General features: G+C 35.5%; 1 protein-coding gene across 1 annotated transcript in view; it reads left to right on the plus strand.

Annotated features, from left to right (window-relative positions):
* Positions 1-17,755, plus strand: part of LOC109083442 (endothelial PAS domain-containing protein 1-like) — a 35,554-nt gene extending 17,799 nt beyond the window's left edge. The window contains exons 3-16 of the mRNA XM_042768515.1: positions 1,614-1,765; positions 2,838-2,922; positions 4,701-4,813; positions 4,895-5,097; positions 7,208-7,314; positions 10,928-11,075; positions 11,419-11,627; positions 11,736-11,926; positions 12,017-12,130; positions 12,915-13,378; positions 13,489-13,585; positions 14,515-14,620; positions 15,018-15,167; positions 15,257-17,755. Of these exons, the coding sequence (XP_042624449.1) occupies positions 1,614-1,765; positions 2,838-2,922; positions 4,701-4,813; positions 4,895-5,097; positions 7,208-7,314; positions 10,928-11,075; positions 11,419-11,627; positions 11,736-11,926; positions 12,017-12,130; positions 12,915-13,378; positions 13,489-13,585; positions 14,515-14,620; positions 15,018-15,167; positions 15,257-15,408 (2,291 nt within the window). The 3' untranslated portion in view covers positions 15,409-17,755. The remainder of the gene's footprint in view (positions 1-1,613; positions 1,766-2,837; positions 2,923-4,700; positions 4,814-4,894; positions 5,098-7,207; positions 7,315-10,927; positions 11,076-11,418; positions 11,628-11,735; positions 11,927-12,016; positions 12,131-12,914; positions 13,379-13,488; positions 13,586-14,514; positions 14,621-15,017; positions 15,168-15,256) is intronic.
* The last annotated feature ends 7,032 nt before the right edge of the window (positions 17,756-24,787 follow it).

Consider the following 24,787-nt stretch of genomic DNA (forward strand, 5'->3'; position numbering starts at 1 on the left):
TTGTTGTCTTTTTTGTGTTTTATTTGGGTTGTTTTACTTTGGTGTGTATGTGTGTGTTTATGTATTTCCTTGGGTTGTGTTTTTTTTGTTTGTTTTTGTTTTTTTATGTATTTGTGTTTGGGTCATTTGTGTTGTGTTCTTTGTTTTTGTGTTTTGCTTTTTAGTGTTTATGCATTTTGTGTTGTTTTGTTTTTGTGTCTTTTTCTTTTTTTATTTTTTCTTTTTTTTTTTAGTGTTTTTTTTCTCTTGTATTGTATTTTTTGTTTGTTTGTCTTTGTTTTCATGCTTTGTTTCATGTTTTTTTTATGCTTTACATTATTAATAACACCCATTAAGCTTTAGCACATGTTATGTAAAGCAAAACATCCCATAATCTTGAAGGACAAAAATTTTGCCAGATGTTCTGCAATGCCTTGACATATCTGTATCAATATCAATATTTCTAGGTGATCATTATGACCTTCTAGATACATGTCTATCAGCAACAGATGAATTCAGAATCTCAGTAGACTTCTTTCCAGATTATCAATTTCTGAAACCCCAATTTTGGGTGCAGTTTTGTTTCATCTCGGAATAAAAGCCGCAGGGCAAGAACCCCTTCAAAGACGTAACACTAATTCTCCTGGGGCTGCAGTCTCTAGGCTCGGCCCAAATCCAGCCCTGGGCTCTCAATGGGCCTTGAGAAAGTTTCTTATCTGGAGGAAGCACACTGAAGCAATCATAGGCTTCCGACCCCCCAGCGTGGAGCCGCTCTGTTCTGCATGTCCTTGTCCACTCCACCTCCCGCCTGAAGCTCTGCCAGATCTACTACAGGACTCGAAGTCTGGCACCCCATCCATATTTCAGTGGTGGTATCACCAACCATGTGGAGATTTAGTTTTTTTCAAATGATCACTTGACTTAATCAAATATCTGTTTTATTGTGCAATCAGGTATATATTATCAAGTATAATATATACAGCAGGGTCTACTAGTTAGTTCTTTCTTTGACTTGATTCTTAAATATTTCTTACTTATTTTCGTATATATATATTTATATATTTATGTATATATTTATATATAATATAATATAAATTTGTTTGCATTTTTTTTTTTTTCTCAATGTGGTCTCAATCTTTTGGACCCCACTGTATTATTTAATGCTCTATGGATCAAAAATCAACACACATGCATTTGAGAGTGTGCTAAATTTGTACTGTATCTTTACATTGCCTTACATAAGTTTATGTATTTTTCCAAAAGTGCGCATGATCTTCAGAGAAGCATAACCATAAATATTGGCCCCTTCCCATGGGTTTCTCACAGATGTGGGTTTTCCACATAACAGCTGGAGTTTGTCTCTTTTAAATTGAAAGATTGCACAGATTTAGTGCAGTCAAACAGCAGGGCATTGTGGGTGTCTGTTTGTCACTATATGTGGGTATTTGGTTTGTGTGTGTGTGTGTGTGTGGAGGTCAGTGTTGTTGGGAGGGTTCGGATTAGCAGGATGAAGTTGATGTTGTTTATTTTGGACGTCAGCCAGGAACTTAAGAGCCAGATCAAGACTAGCAAGTGTGCGCACGCTCACATGCACAAATGCATTCTCAAACTCTCATGTTTGTGCCCCGTTTCAGCCTGTGCTACTGCCACAGAGATGACAGACGAAGACAGACTGATGGACAGTTGGTATCTGAAGTCACTTGGCGGCTTCATTAGCGTGGTAACATCAGACGGAGACATGATCTTCTTGTCAGAGAACATCAACAAATTCATGGGTCTCACACAGGTGAGTAAGAATGAACACAGGCCCAGTAAGGTACGCAGTGACATGAATCACTATCCAGACAGATACTCACCTTTAGTCTTGTTATTATTAGCTGTTTGTCTGTTTAGCATTCATTTCCTCTGGGTGCACTTAATCATAGGCAGACGAGATGCCATTATTAACCACAGCACAAGCCCGTTTCCTTCAAGCACTGTATGGGAGGAAGGATGTGTCACTTTTTTCGTACCCTTGCAAAGCTCTTGGACTTTTCTTGTGCCTGGCAATTGCTTCCTTGCACATGGCTGCTGTTTTGTAGAACCGTGGCCTGTTATCTGTTTGGTGTCTGATAAATTGCTATTTGGCAATTGCTTCCTTGCACATGGCTGCTGTTTTGTAGAACCGTGGCCTGTTATCTGTTTGTTATCAAGTAATATAGTATAAAGTAATGTAAAATAAATAGTGGTATATTATGGAAAAAAAATATTTATACAGTACATTGTGGTAGCATTTGTTTTCGACAACAAAATTCATTGTATTGCAGCACATGGCTGCTGTTTTGTAGAACCGTGGCCTGTTATCTGTTTGTTATCTGATAAATTGCTATTTTTACTGTTAAAGTGAACGATGTTGAGAATTGTGTGGCAAATGATCATGAAAATAATCTAGATTTCTTAATAATAGTGATTCTAATACAGGATTCATCCTCTTTATGTAAAATATTTGAGAATTGTGTGGGAAATGGTTAGAAATGTAAAAACAGTAATAATTTTTATGTTGTTTGTTTGGTGAATAGTTGGTTTAAGTAGGATTAGTTATATATAGAATAGTAGTAGTAGTAGAAATCAGAAATTGTAATAGAAATCTTTTGTAACATTATAAAAGCTTTTACTGTCTCTTTTGATGAATTTAATGCATCCTTGCTGAATACAACTTTTAATTTCTTTAAAAAAAATAAAATAATAAATTCTCACGGATCCCAGACCTTTGTGCGGTAGTGTAATATAATGACAGGTTTCATGAGATTCACCTGTGCTGGAAAATAGATGGTTTCCCATGTAATGCAATGACAGCACCTGCATGTCTTTCTCTGTAGGTGGAGCTCACAGGGCACAGCATCTTTGATTTCACTCACCCCTGTGACCACGAGGAGATCCGCGAGAACCTCAGTCTTAAAGCCGGTATGTCACTTCTGTTTCTTCAGCTTCACCAGCTGTAAATCCTGCTATGTGCAGACAAAGCGTGTATGAGAATGCCAGAGAACAGCCAATCAAATACAAGTAGAGAAATATGGAGAGGAATCTGTTTTCAATGGAAAATCTGCATGTTAAAATATGTTAAATGGCTGAAAACATGATCACACAAACATTAAGTACATGTATGTGAATCACAGGTTTCTAGCCTTTTCAGTTTTGATTCAAACTCTGCATTAGTGAAAGCATTTTAACATTCAAAACTTCAGCATGGGCTCTGAGTGTACTGTAAAATTCACTCCAAATGCTTTCTTATGGCATTTTTTTTTCTTATGAAGATGAATTGGACTGTAGTGGTTTTAGCCGTAGAGAAAAATGTTCTTATCGCTTCTGCAAACAGACTTTCATACATACCAAAACAAGTATGTAAAGGCCTAATGTAAAGAAAACACATGGCTTCATAGGAAAGGATTAGTTATGTGAAGAAATAACAATCATGCCCTCAAAAACACGCACCCACAGCCCCTTCCCCTTTTATTCTGCATCACCTTTATTTGACCTCCACACTTCCCTACCCCTCTCACCTCTAAGGTCAAGTTACAGCATGATATTTCAGGTGGTTTCCCTCATCACTGTAATAAAACGCTGCAGTGTGTCACAACTCCTCGTCTGAGAGGATCAGGTGGTCACCTGTGTCGTGTGTCCAAAGCAAGACACATGCTGCTCTTTAACAGGGATTGTTGCATTTTCAGTTGATTGCATTTTAAAAGATTCATTAAATTGTTAATGTTTTTGCCTTCATTTGATTACCACCGATTTTGATGAATGATTTAATATTAATTTAAAATCCAGAAAAATTAAAGCAGACAACACATAATTTCTGAAAAAAATAAATAAATAAATAAATAAATAAATAAATAAATAAATAAAAAATCCTATTCAATTGATTAGACACTTTTGATTATCTACATATAATTAAACCATTAAAACAGAATTTTAAAATGTATTTTTTTTTTTATAAAGCAATAAAATGGATTTCAGAGGACCCTATAAATGTAATTTTTGTTTAATAAATTGTGATTAAATTGTATGAGTTTAATGATTTCAGTTATTTAGACAAGCTTTTTGATTACTGAAATTTAAATAAAGCCATTAAAATGGAATCCCCCCAAAAAAATTTAAAGTAGGAAAAAACAGGAAAAAAAATCACTTGAAAAAAAAAAAGCAAGGAAAAAAAAAAAACTGATTTCATGTGGCTCTACTGGTGTACTGTTAGCCAGTGGTGGAACTCTGATGTCTGACTCTGTGTTTAATTTTAAAGGTATGGTTTACCCCAAAATGAAAATGATCATCTTTTCCTCAGTCTGATGTTGTTCCAAACCAGAATGACTTTCTTTCTTCTGTGGAACACAAACTGTTTTTTGAACACGTGTCACTTCTGCACAAGCATGAGGGAAAGCCTAATGGCAAACTGTTCACTAAGAACAAGACGTGTATTAACTGTTCAAACAGTCATATTTTGCTTCAGCTTGTAATTCTGCTTGGTTTCAGCTTACACATTTATTTTTATAAAAGTGATAATATTGAAAGCTGAAAGTGCTGTAAGATGTTTTGGAATTTGATAACCCTAGAAAAAATACTTCTGTTGAGTTTAGGCTTCCGTTTGCATGGAAGGAGAATGCTAGGAATGTTTTCCTGGGATTTTTGGCCCATGTCTAAACTGAGACACTCTTTACATTTGTGTGTGTGTGTGTGTTAATCTGCAGGCATGGGAAAGAAAGGCAAGGAGATGGGCACAGAGAGGGATTTCTTCATGAGAATGAAATGCACAGTCACAAATCGCGGGCGCACAGTCAACCTCAAGTCAGCCAGCTGGAAGGTGAATAACTTCTCTTTACAATAAGTCATGACCTGGAGTCTGACGTCATGTAGCTCATAAAGATGATGGTTGTTCTTTCAGGTCCTGCACTGCACAGGGCACCTGAAGGTGTGTAACGGCTGTCCCACACGAGTGCTGTGTGGATTTAAAGAGCCACCGCTTACCTGTGTGGTCATGATGTGCGAGCCCATTGCCCATCCATCAAACATTGACACACCGCTCGACAGCAAGACCTTTCTGAGTCGCCACAGCATGGACATGAAGTTCACTTACTGCGATGACAGGTACACACATTCTTGGACTAAATGTACAGTATAAGAATTGTTTTGTCAATTGACACTCATGAATGTTAAAAGTGAACACAAATCCTGTTGACAATTTCTGATACCAGACACCATCAATAGAGGGTACTCTTAAAAAAAAAAAAGAATAATAATTCATTCATCCATTTATTCAACCATGTCCTGTGGTCTGATGAAAACAAGATAAACTTATTTGGTTCAGATGGTGTCATATGAAACGATATAATAAATTATTTACAGAAATGTGAGGGATGTACTCACTTCTGTGAGATACTGTATATTATTCACATGAAATGTATGATAATTAAAATAAAAGACTCGTGAGAACCATTTCAAATGCTTTTTTAGGGTAACAAGGTTTTTTATGGTTAATTTAACTTATAATATATAATAAAAAAAATAATTGTGCCATGTAATTGACCTGCACACATGGATAATGGCTGGTTTGTCGGCGAAGCCTGCATGAGGAACTGGAAAAAAGGGAAAGACATTATATTAAAGACCAGATGAGACTTGTTTAATGGACCTAATGATTGCAAAAATGCTGAAATGTTCTGCAGTAGCTTTTGAAAGCATGCCCTGCTTTCTACAAGAGCCTAGAGTTATGTCACCTTGAGAATAAGAGAAAAATAGAGTCATTTAACTTATTCAAACACCCATCCAGTGGTAATTATTGTGATGGTAGCTCATACAAATTCAGAGAAGATTGGTCTAAAACATGATTATTTCATTTTTGGACCACAGCGTCTATTAAAAGATCTGGAATGGGGTCCAAGGCCTTAATTAAACAACAACCTCTGTGTATTTCAAAATAGCTTTTGATCAGTTTTCCACATTTTTCTCATTGATTAATGCAAAAACACTGTCTTTTGGTAGATGCAGACTTTACTCAGCCATTGGCTCAGATCCTCCCCAGCCCCTGTGTGTGTGTGTGTGTGTGTGTGTGTGTGTGTGTGTGTGTGTGTGTGTGTGTGTGTGTGTGTGTGTGTGTCTGTCTGATCAGCTCAGAAGTGGTTAGTTCAATGGCTGGTGAATAGAAGGCTCTTAAATGAAGAGAGGCCTGCAGACACACACACACACTCTCATGCATACAGAGTCAGTGACCTGCAGCTGTCTGCCATTATGTAACTTCAATACAAAGATCAGCTCAATACACTAAACACACACCTTCAGAACTTAATAATACTCGTGTCACATTCATTACACAAAATCATGTAACCGTTACACAAAGTAACCATGGAGAGGGCTTAAACACCTTATCACAGTAACTGGAAATCTAATGTAAAAATAAAACAAAAAGGCCTTGAGGCCTTTTGTTTCTATAAATAGGCAGCAATATAGAAAGGGACAATACAGTAAGATGACAAGTAGTTGTTGTTGTTGTTATTATTATGATTAATATTACTCTCCACAATGACATTTGGTGTGGTTTACCAAACTATTTTCTGTCAAAACTATAGAATATAAATAGAAAATATTTAATATTTAAAATCAAGTCAAATCACAGTTGTTTATATAAACTATTGTATAAAGTGTTGTTTCAAAATTAAATGTCAGCTGTACAGAACCTCTTCAGAACAAAGTAATGTCATTATCTGGCTCAATTCAGCTCAGATTTAGTTCAGTTTAATTGATAATATTATGGAATATTATACGAGTAAAATTTCCAAAGCCCATTTTTAAAAAAATAAAAATAAATTGCTAGTAAATTTCACAAATAATTATATAAAAATGACAAGTAACACATTTCTTATTTTCTTACTCCACTAATCCTTGTTTTATTTATTACTTTGACAAATATTTTTTACGGTGTACCATCATAGATTATCCTTTAATGTAAAAAGATATTAAATATACAATGTTATATTGATCTATAATGTTGTATTATTTCACATAAATTCTAATTATTCACCCCAGATTCTGTATGAAACTCCAGTTCTTGATATCAGCCAGACAAATCACATGAAATGGATCATTATTAAATTGGCTTAAAAATACTAAGCTTGTGCAGATCAAAGAAAATAGCTGAGAGCTTTTGTGCAGTTGTGTGTGTGTGTGTGTGTTAATGAAAATTGCCTCTCACTTTTTTCAGAGTTACTGAGTTGATGGGTTACAGTCCTGAAGACCTTCTGGGCCGATCGGCGTATGAGTTCTATCATGCTCTGGACTCCGACAGCGTCTCCAAAAGCCACCAGAACCGTACGTGTCATTGATTTCCACCCTTGTATCAAAGCCTTGTGTAAGAAAACCAGAACCCTTTTCTCTTTTTCACAATTCAAGCATGTGTTATTGGGAAATAGTTGAACATATAAAAAAAGAAGAAGAAAATCACATCCACATGTATAATCATATGACTGCTACACACAGCACACACTCTTAGCATCGCCTTGATGGTGTCGTGTGAGTGAACAGGGGAGGAGGATTAGAGAGTGTGGTCCGCTTCTGAGAAAGAGCAGCAGATCAGGTCAGCACAGGTGGCGAGGCCTGCGTTCCCAAGGTTTACTGTTTCAACCCTTCAACACAGAACAAGTCAGCCTTAAACACACGCTCTGTGTGTAACTGCTATCTGATATCTGCTACTTCACAGCAACAGTCTATATGTACATACACAGATATGCAGAGGCACAAGTACATTGAGCACTTGCTTTCTTTCTGAATGCATAAAGCTGTTGACCTCTTTTCCCAGTGGCTTCGTAATACTATGAATCCTGTTCATTGTGCTTTTGTCTAATTAAACATTTTGGTGAAAAGCAGTTTATGCAGAATTGCACGCGTAAACTGTTCCTACTACATCACAGATATTGCTGAAATAGGTTTCCAGAAGCTCTATTAAAAAAAAATTATAATAATAACAGAATGGCCCACACTTTATTAGCCAGGCAGAAATGAGTAGTTTTTTTAATATTTAGTCAATTAGTTATTTTTATTCAGCAGTAAAGACAGTAAAGACATTTACAGTATAATGTTAAAAAAGATTTACATTTCCAATGTTTGTAACATAGTTTTTGCATCATAGTTTTCACAAAAATATTAATCATCATTGATAATAATCATGTTTTTTGAGCAGCAAATCAGCATATCAGAATGATTTCTGAAGGATCATGTGACATTGAAGACTGGAGTAATGATGCTGAAAATACAGCTTTGCGTCACAGAAATAAAATACATTTTACTTAGTTTATTACATTTAGTTCACCTAAATTGTAATAATATTTCATAATATTACTGTTTTATTGAGACTTTGGTCTCTTTCAAAAACATTAAAACTTACTGACCTCAAACTTTTGAACGATAGTGTGTTATTGCAGTGAATTATTAATCTAAACTTTATTAAATAATTATTATTTATTTAAAAATATATCAACAAATAATGTACGAAGAAAATCTTTTTACTATTCTTACTATTTCCACAGTTTAGAATGATAATAAAATTGTAATAAAAAGTATAGGAATTTTTCATTGGAAAAAAAATAACTTAAATTTTAACTTGAAAGATATGTTTGCTACCCTGTTTATATTTAAAGCAAACTACAAGCGATATTTTAGATTAAATAATATTAATAATAATATTCAATTATGTAATATTAAAAAAATTATTAAGAATTTTATAACATATAATGCTTAACATACATAAAGTATATATACATCAGTCGTACTTGCTCTCGTCTTGCCTTTTTACCATCAACATGCTGCCTGCACCTAATTGCCTTTTAGCTTTCATTTATCTGTCTCTTTCAGATAGCAGAGGTGAAACTTATTTGACTCTCCACACACAGCAAACAATTATATATATATATGTATGTATGTGTGTACTGTACATACTGAGGTCGCTAGCCCCCCACCCCACTGAAACAAATTGCATTTCACATGCATGTTTGAGTTATGAATACGATTCAAAAGAGCCTTATTGGACTGGTTCTATTAAAGATGACCGGAGCAGCCTTTAGGACATCTTGAACCCCATTAGGGGTGAGAACGCAGGAGATAAGAACACAGCTACGGTGCTCCTCCGCAGATTGCACCCTAATCAAATGCTGGATGTGGAGTGGCTTCTGTCCACCGTGATGTTAACGTGTAATTAAAGTCTTTTCAAAGTGTGTAGAGGAGAAAAAAAAAAGTGTTAATCTGGATTATGTTTATTGAGAGTGGAGCTGCCTCATGACATTTGTGCATTTGTGAGTTTGAATGCACAGCTTATTTGTCTCTTTCTTTTCTAATCACTTGAACTTTTCTAAGAGCTTTCGTCATTTATCAAACGACCATAAAAACATTCCCATACTTCAAGACTGTGAATGTATACATCTCAGAGCGAACATGCATATACATTCAGAAGCACTCTTTGTGTAGGGTGACCGTTTGGGATTTTCCGTTTCCCAGTCCCACTCACTGATGAGAGAAACTTTGTTATGCAGTTCATTTTATTACAAAATTTGCACCTGGTTATATCTTTTCTGTAAACTATTTCTATTACTTTTCATCATAAAATATCACAAAAGCAAAAAAGAAAATAAGAAAATCTGTTAAATAGGAACCTAAAACAAACAGTTACTAATAGTGAGCACATGGACTTTTTAGGCAATATGAACCTGCTCTGTTAGCAACATACATCTATTGCTTCATAAATTAAAATAACAAGCATGCCAAGTCAAGTTACCTTTATAGCGCATATAATACAGACTGTGTCAAAGCAACTTCACAGACATAAACAGGAAAATAGCTGAATCAATTATAAAAGCTCAGCTATGGAGACAATTCATATTCCCTGACAGACAATAGACTCATTATTTAGCTTAAGTCAGTTCAGGATGTACAGTACCATTCAAAATAGTCTTAATAGTTTTAATCAGTAAGAATGCATTCAATTTATCAAATGTGACAGTAAAGAGATTTATCATTTTACAAAAGATTTATATCTCAAATATAAATATTAACTTTCAGTTTATCAAAGAATCCTAAGAAATGTTTCTTGAGCATCAGATCATCATACTGTATCAGAATGATTTCTGAAGAATCATGTGACACTGAAGACTGGAGGAATGATGCTGAAATTCAGCTTTGCATCACAGGAATAAATTACATTTTAAAATATATGAAAATGCAAAACTGTTGATTTAAATTGCAAAAATATAACAGTATTACTGTTTTTTACTGTGTCAAATAAATGTAGCATTTATGATCTTCTTTAAAAACTTCTTACAGACCCTTAACTTTTGAACGGTAGTGGATGTATAAAAAATCATTTTGCTATTTTTAGAAACCATTCGTAAGGATTTTTTTCAACAACTCAACAACAAGATGTTTTATTTAAATTGTTAGGTGATATTTAGGAAGGACCAAGCTTGTTGGCCTCCTCTTAGAACCTACAGCTTTCTATGCGACTTCCTTTCCGACCGTGTCTATAAAGTCCCAAGGCTTTCTACGGCAACGTGGCCGTCCTGCAGAGCAGCGCATGCACAGGCCGGGGATGAACCGCATGACCCAGAACCAGTGCTTTCCCACGGCAGATCTGGACCGAGTCCAGGGCGAACGTGCCATGGAGACAGACTGTCAAAACTCAGATCAGCAATCCCTCATTGTCTGCGTCTCTCTGTTTGTCCTGTTGCTTATGTTAGCTTTCCCTTGATGGGTCCGGCTGTCTGTCCCGGTTTATGTTATAGCTACCCAAGACCCTCTTAGAGATCCTCAAAACAACATGTCTAATGCCTGAGAAAACATTTGGACCAGACGTTAAATCAAAACGTCAGTACAAAAGTTAGTTTTAGGAAATGCATGTGTTCTCATGTTGCACTATTTTCTCCTCTTCCCTCACTAGTGTGCACTAAAGGCCAGGCGGTGAGCGCTCAGTACAGGATGTTGGCTAAGAATGGGGGCTATGTGTGGGTGGAGACCCAGGGTACCGTCATCTACAACAGTCGCAACTCCCAGCCCCAGTGCATTGTGTGCGTGAACTACGTGCTGAGGTAAGGCAAAAAATGAACGGTGACAAAGCTTGTGATGTGTTTGTACTGCATCTGCAGTCTGGAACTTTCTGTTTCCTGCTCATCGACGCTTGTGATCCAATTAAAGACAAAAAATACAACTTAAAGGGATAGTTCATCCAAAAAATGTACTCGTTCCAAACCTGTATGCCATTATTATTTCTGTGGAACACAAAGGGGAAAAGTTGATGAATGTTCACACAGCTCATTTGAGGCATGGCACGGTGTAATGCGCATGCTTGTGACTTTACTGTTACACTACAGTGTTGTGTATATACAGTGACACAAGAGGCTGTGAGTCTTAGTTTGTGCTCTGTTTTCTTAGTGACGTCGAGGAGAAGTCCATGGTCTTCTCTATGGACCAGACTGAGTCTCTGTTCAAGCCTCAGCACTTGAACCGTTTCTTCAGTCCATGCAAAGGCGGCTTGGGCAGTGAGCCAGGAGAAGTGCTCTTCACCAAACTCAAAGAGGAGCCTGAAGATCTCACCCAGCTGGCACCTACACCTGGTGACACCATCATCTCTCTTGACTTTGGTGAGAACAATCTTCTTTTTTGTACTTATTGTCACTATTTTGTATTCCACAGATGGTTACCTACAATACAAATCTTCATCTGCTCAATTGTTTTTTTCTTTCTTTCAGGTAACTCCCAGTATGAGAAGCACCCGATGTACAGCAGTGTGTCTTCTGTGGCTCCTCCTGTCTCTCACTCTGTTCATGACGGCCACAAGACGAGTTATGCTGGAGACATTGCCAAGATGGCCGGCACTTTCTCTCTGCCTCAGGCTCCGCCTCCCAGCAGCACAACTCCCAGCCTGAGCAGCTGCTCGACGGTAAACAGAAATCTAAATCTTCTCATCGCCCCACACGTTGCGTCTGCATATGAACTTTGATTACTATAGAGTATGTTATATGTTGAACAGCCCAGCAGCCCTGGTGATTACTACACCTCAGTGGACAATGACCTGAAGGTGGAGCTGACTGAGAAACTATTTTCCTTGGACACGCAAGAGACAAAGACTTCCTGCAACCAAAAGGTTAACAAATATTCAACCTGTAATATTAATTTTTATATTTAATATGAAGTGTGTAGTACTCTTTAACAGTTATATAGAAATACTTCACTCAGATTTTAACTGGCTAAAATGTCTAAGAAATCTTAAATATGTCATTTCTAAAGGATTATATCATATTGTTAGTGGGGTTTTTTCCATAAACATTTTTTTTTAATTGCCTGAATATTTAAACAGTTCTGAAGGTATTTTGAAGGAGTTCCCATATATGCAGTGCACTTGTTAGCTGCCATTCCTTGGATGAGTCCAACTCATTCATTTAAAAAAGAAATTTGTATTTGTATGATAAGACCATTAGAAATGTAAATCCAGTCAAGTGTATGCAAACATCTTTTGAACAAACACAAGTTTTGTTTAGTTTTTTCTTCAAAAACACCTCTTTTTTCATTTTTAAACAAATTTGAGTGTCTTAGTTTTGATTTGATCAGATTATTTATTTATTTATTTATTTATTTAGACACATTTGAGTGTTTTGGTTTGTTTGAGTTTATTTTGATTTTTGTTTTGTTTTTTTGTTTGTTTGATTTATGGCTTGTTTTGTTTCAGCAACAGTGTGTTTTGTTTTGTTTTTTTTTGTTTTGTTTTGTTTTTTCTGTAAAAAAAAAAAAACTGTTCTAAAGGTCTTTTATCTTCCAGAGAAATACTGATTCCTCATGATTCTTTTAATGTCAACGTTTGATTAAAGAATAACACAATCAGGTGTTATAGAATCTGTTTTGACCTTTGACCTCTCCCCATGACCTTCCAGACTGACTTGAGTGATCTGGACTTGGAGACTCTGGCTCCCTACATCCCCATGGATGATGAGGACTTCCAGCTCAATCCCATCTGCCCGGAGGAGCCGTCATCTGAGACCGGGGCCCTGGGAACCAACCAGCAGAGCTTCAGCAACATCACAAGCCTCTTCCAGCCCTTGAGTTCCCCTTCAGCAGCCCGCTTCCAGCCCAACATGAGTTCAGGAGGGGATAAGCAGAGCATCAGCGGAGGCTCTGTGGAGTCCTGGCCATCTGTACCCTACAACAGGGGCCCCATGCAGATGCCTCCCTGCCATGATCCCGCCAGCACCCCGCTGTCCTCTATGGGAGGCCGTCAGAATCTGCAGTGGCCGCCTGACCCTCCGTTACCCAGCAAGGCTGGAATGATGGATCCTTTAGCTGCAAAGCGCTCTTGCCAAACTGTGCCAGCAAATCGAATGCCACCTTATTTGCAAAGGTGATTCTGCATATTACAGGGTGTTTCTCTTGGTTTGGTCTTATAAAATAACACTTGAAACGCTGCTGTCTTTAGATTTGCATTAAATGACACCTGTGTTTGTTTCACAGGCCCATGGAGAACTTTGTGCAGAACTACAGAGATATAAGTCCAGCTCGACTTGCTCTCGCTAACAATTTCAAGCGTTCGTTCACACAGATGACAATGGTTTGTTCATATTTAACTTGAAATGTTTTTAGAATATTAGAATGATTTCTGAAGGATCATGTGAGTAATGATGCTGAAAATACAGCTTTGTATCACAGGAATAAATTACATTTGAAAATATATTAAAATAGACAACAGTATTTTGAATTGTAATAATATTTCACAGTATTACTATATTTCCTGTATTTTTGCCTTGGTGAGCAAAAGAGACTATCAAAAATATATAAAAAATATTATATAAATGTTTTTTTTTTTTTTTTTTTTTTTTTTTTTTTTTTTTTGAATGTTTTATTTTGTTTTGCATATTTCCCCTCAAAAATGTATTTATTATAATGCCAGAAATATTCTCACCAACCTAATGGTAGAGTACTTATGAAGGTGGTTGTATTATAGTACTATAATTTTTTTTTTTATTAAAATGCAGTAAGTAAAAAAAAAAAAAAAGAAGATCTATTTAAACAAATAAAGTGACATGGTTTACTTAATTTGTCAAATGCACACACTTCCAGTCAAAAGTTTGAATACTACATTTTTTTTTTTTACTATTTTTAGTACTAATATTTTTTTATTCAGTTTAGAATCCTAATAAATTCATACTAAAAAGTATGGGAACTTTTAAGCAAATTAAAAAAAAAAAACGTATATTTTAGCTTGAAAGATATCCTGGGCATCTGTTGGCTGCCTTTCCTTTATTATCCAGTACATTTAAAAATCAATGTGTTTGCCATTCAATCATTCAGGCATTTAATCATAAACATCTCTATAAAATGTTTAAAAGTCTTGAGAAGTTTTTAAGAAATATAAATTAAATCAAGTGTATCCAAAAATGTAAAACATTTTGAAATGATAGCTTTTAATTTTCCTATTGGGTGATTTTTGTGTTTAAACAGCATGTCTTGAAGTCACTGCATGCTATCTGTGTGTTTTAGAGTGAGACGCCCCCCACAAAATCACAACACACGATGTGGAAGAGACTTCGAAATGAGAGCTGTGCCGTCATGGACAGGAAATCACTCAGCACCAGCGCTTTGTCAGGTACCACACTGAAAATAGATTATTAGTAGTCATTTCTAATGAAAAACCACATCACCCATGAATCTGGAGAGAAATCTCCACCAATCAGAGAATCACGACAAGTCAGTTGTGCAAAAAGAACACTTTAGTGCCCAACAACTCCCATGAAGCACTATAAATGACATCTCCTTACTCTGTCAGACTACTTATAGTTGTTTGGTTGGTACAAGAGTGTGTAATTAACTTCTTTAACAAGGGTTAAAGAAGTTAATTACACACTCTTGTACCTCAAATAGGTTTTTGCTTTAATTCAGAGTTTGTAATGCTGTGATTCACCTTGTAGCTGGTTGGTTTGGTTTAGCAGATGTATTGCAGACAAAACCAACACCAATTGTGAATAAAATGTGTTTCTATCTAGACAAAGACATGGTCCATGATGGAGGTATGGACCACCAGCACAGGAAGACCCAGTATTTGATGAATCAGGCCGGACAGGCGACAAAGCACTATCGAGAACAGTGCTGTAACTACAGAGAGTTCAACATGCAGCCTTCCTCCAAAATGAATGGTGAGCTCTGAACTGACACAGACACACATCTGCACTTACATACATCATGCACTGTAGATGCTGATTCTCAGAACCGCTTGTGTTTGCAGGAATTGCGAGTCGTCTTATAGGGGCCTCCTTCGAGAACTACTTTCTGCCTGAACTGACACGTTACGACTGCGAGGTCAACGTCCCGTTGCAAGGCAATCTTCATTTGCTGCAGGGCAGTGACCTCATAAGAGCATTAGACCAGGCCACTTAGACCGGTTTCTACACAGAAATGCAGTCCCACTGTCCCCTGACCCTATCGCTCATCTCACACTCACCATCCCGACAATAACCATCCCAGCTTCAGCACATCCCACAAACACCCTCTCACAGTCATACCTACCTGAGAGCATACATGACAAATGTAGCTTTGATTCTATTTTTATTGTCTACATCTTCATAAATTATATACATGTACTATTTTTTTAGTTGCAAGACCGTTTCTGAATGAATTTAAGTGTTTTTGGAGGAGTTTAAATGTTGCGTTGTTTCTCTTCTTGTCTGATCGTTCCAGCGAAGCTGTTTTTAGCATATTCTCCTCTTTTCCTCTATCAATATCAAACGTGAAAAAAAAGGAAGAAAAAAAATCTACTGTAAGCTACTTGTTTTGAAATGTTCTAATTTCTTTCATTTGTTCTAACTTTCCTACCTCTGACACATCATTAAAGACCCCATGAAATCAAAAGGGCCAGTTTTGAGCTAATGCAGTGGTTCCCAAGCTGTGCGTAATTCAGTGTGCTTTATTAACAGTATTAACAATAGTTGATCTTCATACACGTGCTGCTGTCTCTCCACTCGCACAAACATGTTCGCTCTGAGCCAAGGGTTGCCAGATTTCACAAAAAGCAACCTGGTATAATATAAACCAGGTGTCTCCAAACTCGGTCCTGGAGGGTCGTTGTCCAGACGACAAATGCAGACTTGGCAAAACTAATATGAGAAATAAATTAAATTAAATTCTACTAAATTCAATAATGTATAAAGTTATTCAGTTTATTATGAATAAAATAGACTATATAAATTATTTAAATATTATTAAAAAAAAGCAATAAAATGACATTGCATTATAATAGTTCAGCACATAAATTAGTTTCATTTTTTATTTAGTTGTTTTTAAAGTTTAATTATGCTTTGTTTAATTATGCCTCTGCTGGCAACCACTGTGCTAGTGTACTCTTAAAAGTTAACCAAATTTGTCACACACTTAATGTTATCATTTTAATATATTTCATGTTTTAATATTTGTTAAATCAAATTCTGAGATGAAAATGTCCTCCTCTCTGCAGTCATTAAAGTCATCCTTTAATATTTTCAACAGGAAATATGTCAGTAAAGGAAAGAAAACTGTGCTCACGAGTCGTTTCATGGGGTCTTTATGCCTTGTCCTCACTGACCACTTTCAGTGTTTGTTATTTGTGTGCCTTTCTTTGTTCGATTACTGGCAATACTGTATTTCTCTGATCTCTGTTTATTGCCTTATTGTGGAGACCACTTTAAAAACATATATTTTTGTCTATTTAGCTGTAAACATACATATTTAAAGGAAGATGCTCTAAGATTTCTACAATAGATTTCTACTTTGATGATAAAGTTAAGCATTTATTTGTCCTGGTACTTTGTCTTGTCTACTCAGTAGATGTGATTCAGAGTCCTTATCGAGTCTGCAGTGCTGGTGTCCTGTGCTCTTTCTTGGTGGCATTTTTTCTGGAAATATGCAAAAATGCATATTAAAGTTATCGGCAGGCCAGTACAGTTGGTGCAAAAATTTTTTTTTTTTTTTTAATAAAGCAAATCTGTTTTAGACATGTTATGTAGCATATTGGATCCTTAAAATGAGTTTAATCTTAGTCATTTCTTGCATTGTTTAAAGATGGTGCTTCATGCTGCCTGACCCATATGAATATTATAACATTATCTCTTTTTATTTGAATTTCCCTGAGGTTGTCTTTAAAGTTGAATCATAAAGCTTCTAAATTATTTATTAAGGCTATTAGTTACAACTGTGGCAATATGTAGTAATGTAGCAAGAACTGTGGATGATGATGATTCTTCTGCTTAAATACATATTACCACTTTAGATCTTCTGTTAAATTTTAATGTAAATCTACACCCCTAGTGAAAAAAAGAAAAAGAAAAGGAATGACACATTGCTACGATTTAAAGGTACAAAGATGAGGTTTGGCACACAGTCCAGTTTTTAAAGTAATGGCGTGTTTTGATAGAAGACTGGAGATGTGTTGCTTGATGTTGGATCCGCTGTGTGAGACGGGATCTGAGAGAGTGGCTGTGCACAACTAAGCAAAGCTAATTCAGCATTAGGAGAGAATGCCACAAATGTGTCCAGGTCATATTTCACTCCAAAGAAATAATAAATCAATTTTAATAAATATTTTCATTACAGTTACCCCCAAAATCCCCCCCACCACCCCGAAAAAAAAACTTGATCAATTATCATTACCTGAATGCTAAAAAAGGAAAGAAAAAAAAAATAAACCATGTGATTTTTAGTAGTTATTTAGTATTTTATTAGCTTCTAATGATTTAAATTTATACTGTTTAAACCGGTTACCAGTTACCCCCCATTTTCAGCATAGAGACAGAAATGACATACCCAAAATAAAAAGGTTTCTGCTCATGATTCTTTCTGATTAGATACATAATCAACATATGTTCACAAAGCTGACACTTCAAAGTTTACTGTTCAGGAATCAGAATTACTCAGACTGTTATGATAATAAAGATATATAAACTCAAACATAAAAACAAAAATAGAAATATGAAAAACATATTTTTTTAAATGTATTTAAAAAATTGTTGATGTAGGATATGTGTTTAGAAAACATAGTGTAGCTAAAGCCACAAGTCTACCAATGCTTCATTTGAAATTTCATAATATAATCTGTAAAACTGTGAATTTTATGAAATATTTTCTAAGGCCATGTCGTGTGTTTTTATAGAAGGCTAATCGGATTGATTTATGACCCCTGTCATCTTCTGTAAACTCACATGTAAAGCTCTCATTTATGCTTTCATGTTATTTGGCTCTGAACGATCCTCCATTCATGATTCTATTGTTCTCACGAAACGATCCTTTCACACCTCCGCCAGGTATGACACATTATCCGCATTATTCTTTTATCATTATTCTTTTGTTTTTATTCCGCCATTATTAGCCTTTGTTGTGGTATTTTAAGGTCTACAAAGACACAAATCTTCAGTTCCAGTATTCATTTGCCCCACTTTTATTAAAAGCCTTACTATAAAAACACAACAAAACATTTTCTTACGACCTTACGTGAATTATTATGAAAAAAATGCATTATGAAGAAGAACCGCACCTGTTATCTAGCAGCATTAGAGCTAACGTTAGCATCAAGCTATATCAGACTATTTATGAAATTATTAGTACACTTTACTCAAAACTCACTTTAAACCCCGATCGAGTGTTTGTAATAACTTCCTTTTGCGAGCACAAGTGGAATTTGGTCGTTTACTGTTGTAAAAATATGCTATTTATAGCCTTTTACATCGCTGCACAAGTTAGCATTTCAGATGTACATTTTCCAATATTTTCTATAAAAATGCCCCAAATCTCAAGAAAATCGCATACCAAGCTTTACTATCGTAATCGCGTGTTTATTGTTTGGATATGTCGTGGGTACAGAGGTGTATCTGTGTTGTTGTGGTCAGATATCAATGCGGAAGTGTACATGAAGCATGTGACACGATGTGACGTTGTCTTGTTATGGGACTCTAGAGATTGACAAGGCGAAGGACGAATCAGAGACTGTGTGAGACACAGCGCGTGCACGAAGCTCGGCTCACACACATACAGCGCTGGGAGAGGCTATTTATCATCAGATCGCGTAAATCAGTGGAAAATGAATAGAAATGATTATTCTGTCTGAAGAAATATGAAGTAAACATCAGTAAATATATCAATATATCTCCGTAGATATGCATCTTTGGTCTATAAACCCTTTTTTGACGCTGTTCAGTGAGTCTATGTGAAACACAAATAAAACCATGCTGACGTGACTGAATATGAATGAGTGGTGGTGATTTCTATTCAAAAATTTGGCATAATACGGATTTTATTATTTTGCACTCCTGGCATAAATTAATAAATAACTGTCACTGCAACAATGTTTTATCAAAACAGTGGTCAAATATCGAAGCTAGAGTCTTTAAACTTTCATCTGATGCACAGTTTCTCCAGATCAAGTAAGGAGAGTGATGTTTAACGTGCTGTGAAAGTGAAACAATAATAATCTGGGGCCGTCTGCGATCTTTGACGGCTAAGGGGCTTATATGGATATGAGTTTGTTGTTTATTGTGATGTGAAAGTGAAAAAAATTATTATGATGAGAATCTAATGAGACTTATCATCGATATCATTGAGAGTGTTGGTTTTATAATGGTTTAAATTTATATTTTTTTGATTAAGACTCACATAGATTGACACTCCTATCTGCTGCAGTGATAGACAGTCACAGTAGACACAATATGAGAGCAGGAGAGAGACCGCTAGACAGATAACACATGCACATTCAACTGCAAGATCACATCTAGGGAAAACTTTATTGTTGTTGGGTGAAATTCTGCATAGTCCCCCAAATAAACCAGATACATCTAGACTCAATGTGCACATGCTTTTTAAAGGTTTCAGTTTTAGTAAATGGCAATAATCTGATATTTAAATTCTTGCAGGTGCCTTAAAACAAGCAAATCTAGGTCACTGCCCATTTAATCGTGTAGCTATAAAGCAATGCAGTTTTGTACTTGTTACTTGAATGTTCAGATATTAATGCCAAAGGAGGAAATGGTGAACCTGTATCTTTCTTAAAGCAGTGCAGCCTTATGAAGATGTTACTGTGAGAGTTGTGCGTATGAATGTGCAGAAAGCGCTGGTTCATGTATGTCTGTGTAATATCTAATACTATGAAGGACATTCACCAGACAGAGAGCCCTGAATTTTAGATGAATCTGCTCTTATGTGCTCCACTGGTTTTGTGGATTTCTTCAACTTTAAAGACAACATTAGATAAATACAGAAAATAGGCTTTTTTTTTTTCTTTTTTTTTTATAAAACAGAAAAGCAAGTACATACATATTTTAATATGCTAAATGTATATTGACATTATTATGATTATTGTTGACATTACTGTATGGGAAATTTTACCCAATAAGTTGTATCTCTGCACTGATATCTTATTAAAGCGTATCAATCTTCTGTTGATTGTCTCTTTGTTTTCATTCATAGCAGAAATATCACTTGTGTGCAATCTGTTCAACCTTTCAGTGCCACGGTACAGTGATGTATCAGATGGTAATACCGTGGTACTCTAAGGCAGGGTCTAGTAAATGTACAAAACCCATGGTATTACTCACAGTATTAGCAGTAGTATTACTCATGTTTTAGAGTGATTTTACCATGTTCTTAGGCACAATGCATGATCCAATTACGTGCTTTACTCAGTTCGTAAGGGAGATTTCATTGATTTCACAGCTTTAAAATATATATTTAATAATTTTAAGTGTAAAAATGTACCAAAAATATTGAGTACATCATAGTTTAAGCTTTTAGAAGATACTAAAGTACAATAGATAAATGTATTATTAATGATAAACAACAAACCGTAATATAGTTTGGTAACTGCAGTCTCTGTAGCAACTTGGGCAATTAAAATGTATAAAAAAAAGACATTTAATCAGTGTTATTTTAGTACTATTTATATACTATTTAATATTTAGAATTATTAATTTCTAGATTTTCATTTTAGTTTGTTTTAGTGATTTTGTTACGTGCGTGCTTTTGTCATTTTTATTATATGTATTTCTATTTAGCTTTAATTTATTTCAGTTATACTTTGTAACTTGAACTTTTTTTTCATTTTCGTTTTTAATGAATCATTTCATCATTTCTTTATTTCAATTAATGAAAACTATTTTAATAGCTGTAGTTTTAGCCGACAATGACGACAAATGTGTCTCATCCAATTTTGAATGTAATATCAGAAGTATCCATTTCATAAACCATCTTTTAAAAAATGACTCCACTGTGAGCCAACTACAACATGTATACATGTGTTAATGATGTAGAAACCGGTATAAAACGCTTCAGTTCTTTCAAAAAATGGCCTAACAACAAATATGGCATCAATCACCATTAAACTGTGTGCGTTCAGCTCTGTCAGAGCGGCAGAATGTTATTTCTGTCATCTCAATGGCATGTCACAACTAAACCTGTTTAATTTTTTTAAATAATGGCAGGAGGATACGCCTCTTCTCTTCTCAGAGAAGCCACAACATATAGCTATTAAAGTAACTGACAGAGAATGTAATATGCTGATTGGATGGAGAGACTGCGCTTCAAATGGAGTTGGGAAACTAGGCGAACCGCGTAACTCTTGGACCCTGATCGCAGACAGGCCTGTCCTAAATGTCCCCACAAGCCCAGGGAAATGTCCTAACAGCCCCAGGACATTTGCCAGTACAGACATGCTAACTAAGGGAACTTTCCATTAGCAAACTCTGTCCCTCTCGGCCATTACAACCAAAAGAGGCAGGTTTGAAGCCAAAGAGCATGACGGAGACTTTGTAAAAACCACAGACAGTAAGAATGCAGATTAGAGAGGGAAAGATGCGCAAGTTTTGTAACAGCATCAATAATGATTCTGTCAACCATTGCGGGATGCCAAAAAAGGTTGAAAGGCCAGTGTCAAACCAGTTGGTGTCCCTGGCTCACCCATGAATGTTATCAGGCACACAAATGCACTGAATGTCCTCCTCCCTCGCCGCCTGTGGAGTCACTTCTGTTGTGAGGTGTTTGCTGGACGCTCGCCTAGCCAAACCTCTCTCATTTATTTGTTATTGTCCTTGTTATTTCTGTTTGGAATATGACGCACATCCCTTCCTCGCTCTCTGTCTTCCACAGAAAAATGGACACAAATGGAGGCGGCCTCACGCAGCTTCCCGTCTTTGCACAGGTACTGCGTCTGAGGCGGTGTATTAGCAAACACAAAACGTGACAGAAAGAAGTCAGCCTGAAATGTCTATTATGGCAGTCCATTAACAACGCCTCACTTAATGTCTGTCTGTCTATCCGAAACACATGTGCTGCCCAATTCACAGCATGTTCATTTTCAGTTCCCTTTGATTTCAGAGTCTAAAATATCTGTATGTGGGCATTTGCTTTTTTTTTTTTTTTTTTTTTAAGGTTTTAAACTAGATTTGCATTTTTTTTTTTTAAAGCAAGATTATTATAGTGTTTGCAAAGAAGCAATATGAAATGGTGTTAAACTTTTGGATAAGCTTATATTTTAGACTTTGGTTTTGCATGAATTAAATGTCTGCTGTCAAGACTCTCAATATGTGCTTTGTTTTCTGTGTATGTGAATAAACACACATTATGAAAGCATCTTTGAAATGTAAATGAGGTTGTATGGTTCAAAAGATATAAAAAAGAAAGAAAAGACCATTCACAATGTGCAAATAGATGTAAGCAAACATAATTCAGTATGCAAATATGGCATTAGATTGCTGGTGGGCAGAATTTTGGAGAATATTATTCAATGTATAAAGTAGTTAAAATCCTAAATTTCAATGTACAATGTTTATCAAATTTTCTTACAATTATAATTAAAATCCTAAATATAGTTTTAATGGAGACTTGTTAAATTATTAAAATATTTTACAACCTAATTAGTATCCTATAAGAGTACTCCTCAGATCAATTTTTTTTTTTTATGTTTTTTAAAGTCTCACCAGGTTTGCATTTATTTATTAAAAATAGAGTAAAAAAAAAAAAATTTCTACGTATAATTTTAATATTATGAAATGTTATTACAATTTAAAATAACTGTTTTCTATGTTAACATATTTCAAAGTGTATTTTTTTCATGTGATTGCAAATCTGACATTGTTTCTTGAGCACCGAATCAGCATTTTAGAATGATTTCTGAAAGATCGAGTGACACTGAAGAAGAATTCAGCTTTGCATCATAAGAATAAATTACATTTTAATATATATTAAATTAATGATTTCTGAAAGATCAGGTGACACTGAAGAATAAATCAGCTTTGCATCATAAGAATAAATTACATTTTAATATATATTAAATTAGAAAACAGTTATTTTAAATTTTAATATTTTTCACAATATTACTGTTTTTACTGTTTCAAATAAATGCAGCCTTGGTGAGAATGAGACTTCTTTTTGCATTAAAAACATTAAAAAATAGTTGTTCCACACTTTTTACTATATAGTGTATCTTTAGAAAAAAGTACTATGTTATAAAGTCATAAAGTGAAGGCTTTAGATGGTAATACCTGTGTGCTCTGATATACAGTACATCATGGTACTCTTTGATTATAACAGTGTTGTTTACTCCAAGTTACTGTATATCAAAGAGTAGACACTACTGTATTATGTCCAAGTAACCATTATTACCATGGTACATCTCTAAAAAACATGGTAAATACCATTGGTAAGTGTGAAGCTGGTTTCTTTTTAGCTGTTTTTGGAGCAAACAGTGCAGGTCAGGCTTTGTGAAGTCTCTTATCTGGACACTGGCTTCATCTGAAGAACGAACATAGTAATGAGAGTGAACCCGTGCATCATCATTTGTATTTTTTTATTATGGTTGTTTTTTCTGGAAGAAATAAAAAGACTGGGAGAAATTATATGGGAGAAATTATAGAAAAGACAAGAGACTTCTCTTCCTCTGGGTCATTTTTTCCAGTGATTTGTTCCGCCAGTGCCACTGTTCAGAGTGCAGAAAACTTCACCCTCCTCAAGGGCAAACGCATGCATCTCAACTATAACAATCGCCTTCTGGAGGCTTTGTGTGTCTCTTCCTTCCCATGGACACAGGACCAGACTCCTTACGAAAGCCAGACTTCCACTCTTTCCCCAACTACAAAGATTTCATTTTTGGATCAGTTGATTCAGAGATTTCTGATCCTTACAGTGCACGAGAAAACAAAGTGCAGGAAAATAGGAGGGCCTGCCAATTCAGGCCATGGGACTTCCTCTTTCTTTAACAGTCCAAAACAGTGGCGACCAATAGTATCTCATAATTGGCTGAGAAAACGAGCCTTTAAAAAATAATAAAGGTCATTTCCACATGCATACACCCAACTATGAACAAATTTCCAGTCAGTTCACCTGAGTGGACTTCACAATTACACAAAGAATGGTTCATAACATTTTTGATGAATTAAAGAATACACTGGAAAAATACACTGTTGAGTAACTTCAAGTCCACTTATAAGTGGTAGTTCACCCCACAAAGAAGATTTTCTTATTATTTACTCACCCTTATACTGTTTCTGATGGGGAATTTTTTCAATGCAAATTTAACAGACAATTCTTTCATGTTAACACATACACTGGGCTGTATTTTTACTGACTTTTCTTAGAGTTTGTTCTTAGAGAGTTTCTTCAAGTATTTGCAGGAAACCCATTTGACAACAGTCCTCATTCTTCTGAGAAGGTCAGAATACCTCGGAATACTCAGAAAGGTCAAATGACTCACAAGCAGTTCACTAGACTTATAGGACTGAAAAGATTTCATTTTTGGGAACTCAAC

The sequence above is a fragment of the Cyprinus carpio genome, chromosome A13 (genome assembly GCF_018340385.1).
Source record: "Cyprinus carpio isolate SPL01 chromosome A13, ASM1834038v1, whole genome shotgun sequence".
NCBI lineage: Eukaryota > Metazoa > Chordata > Actinopteri > Cypriniformes > Cyprinidae > Cyprinus > Cyprinus carpio.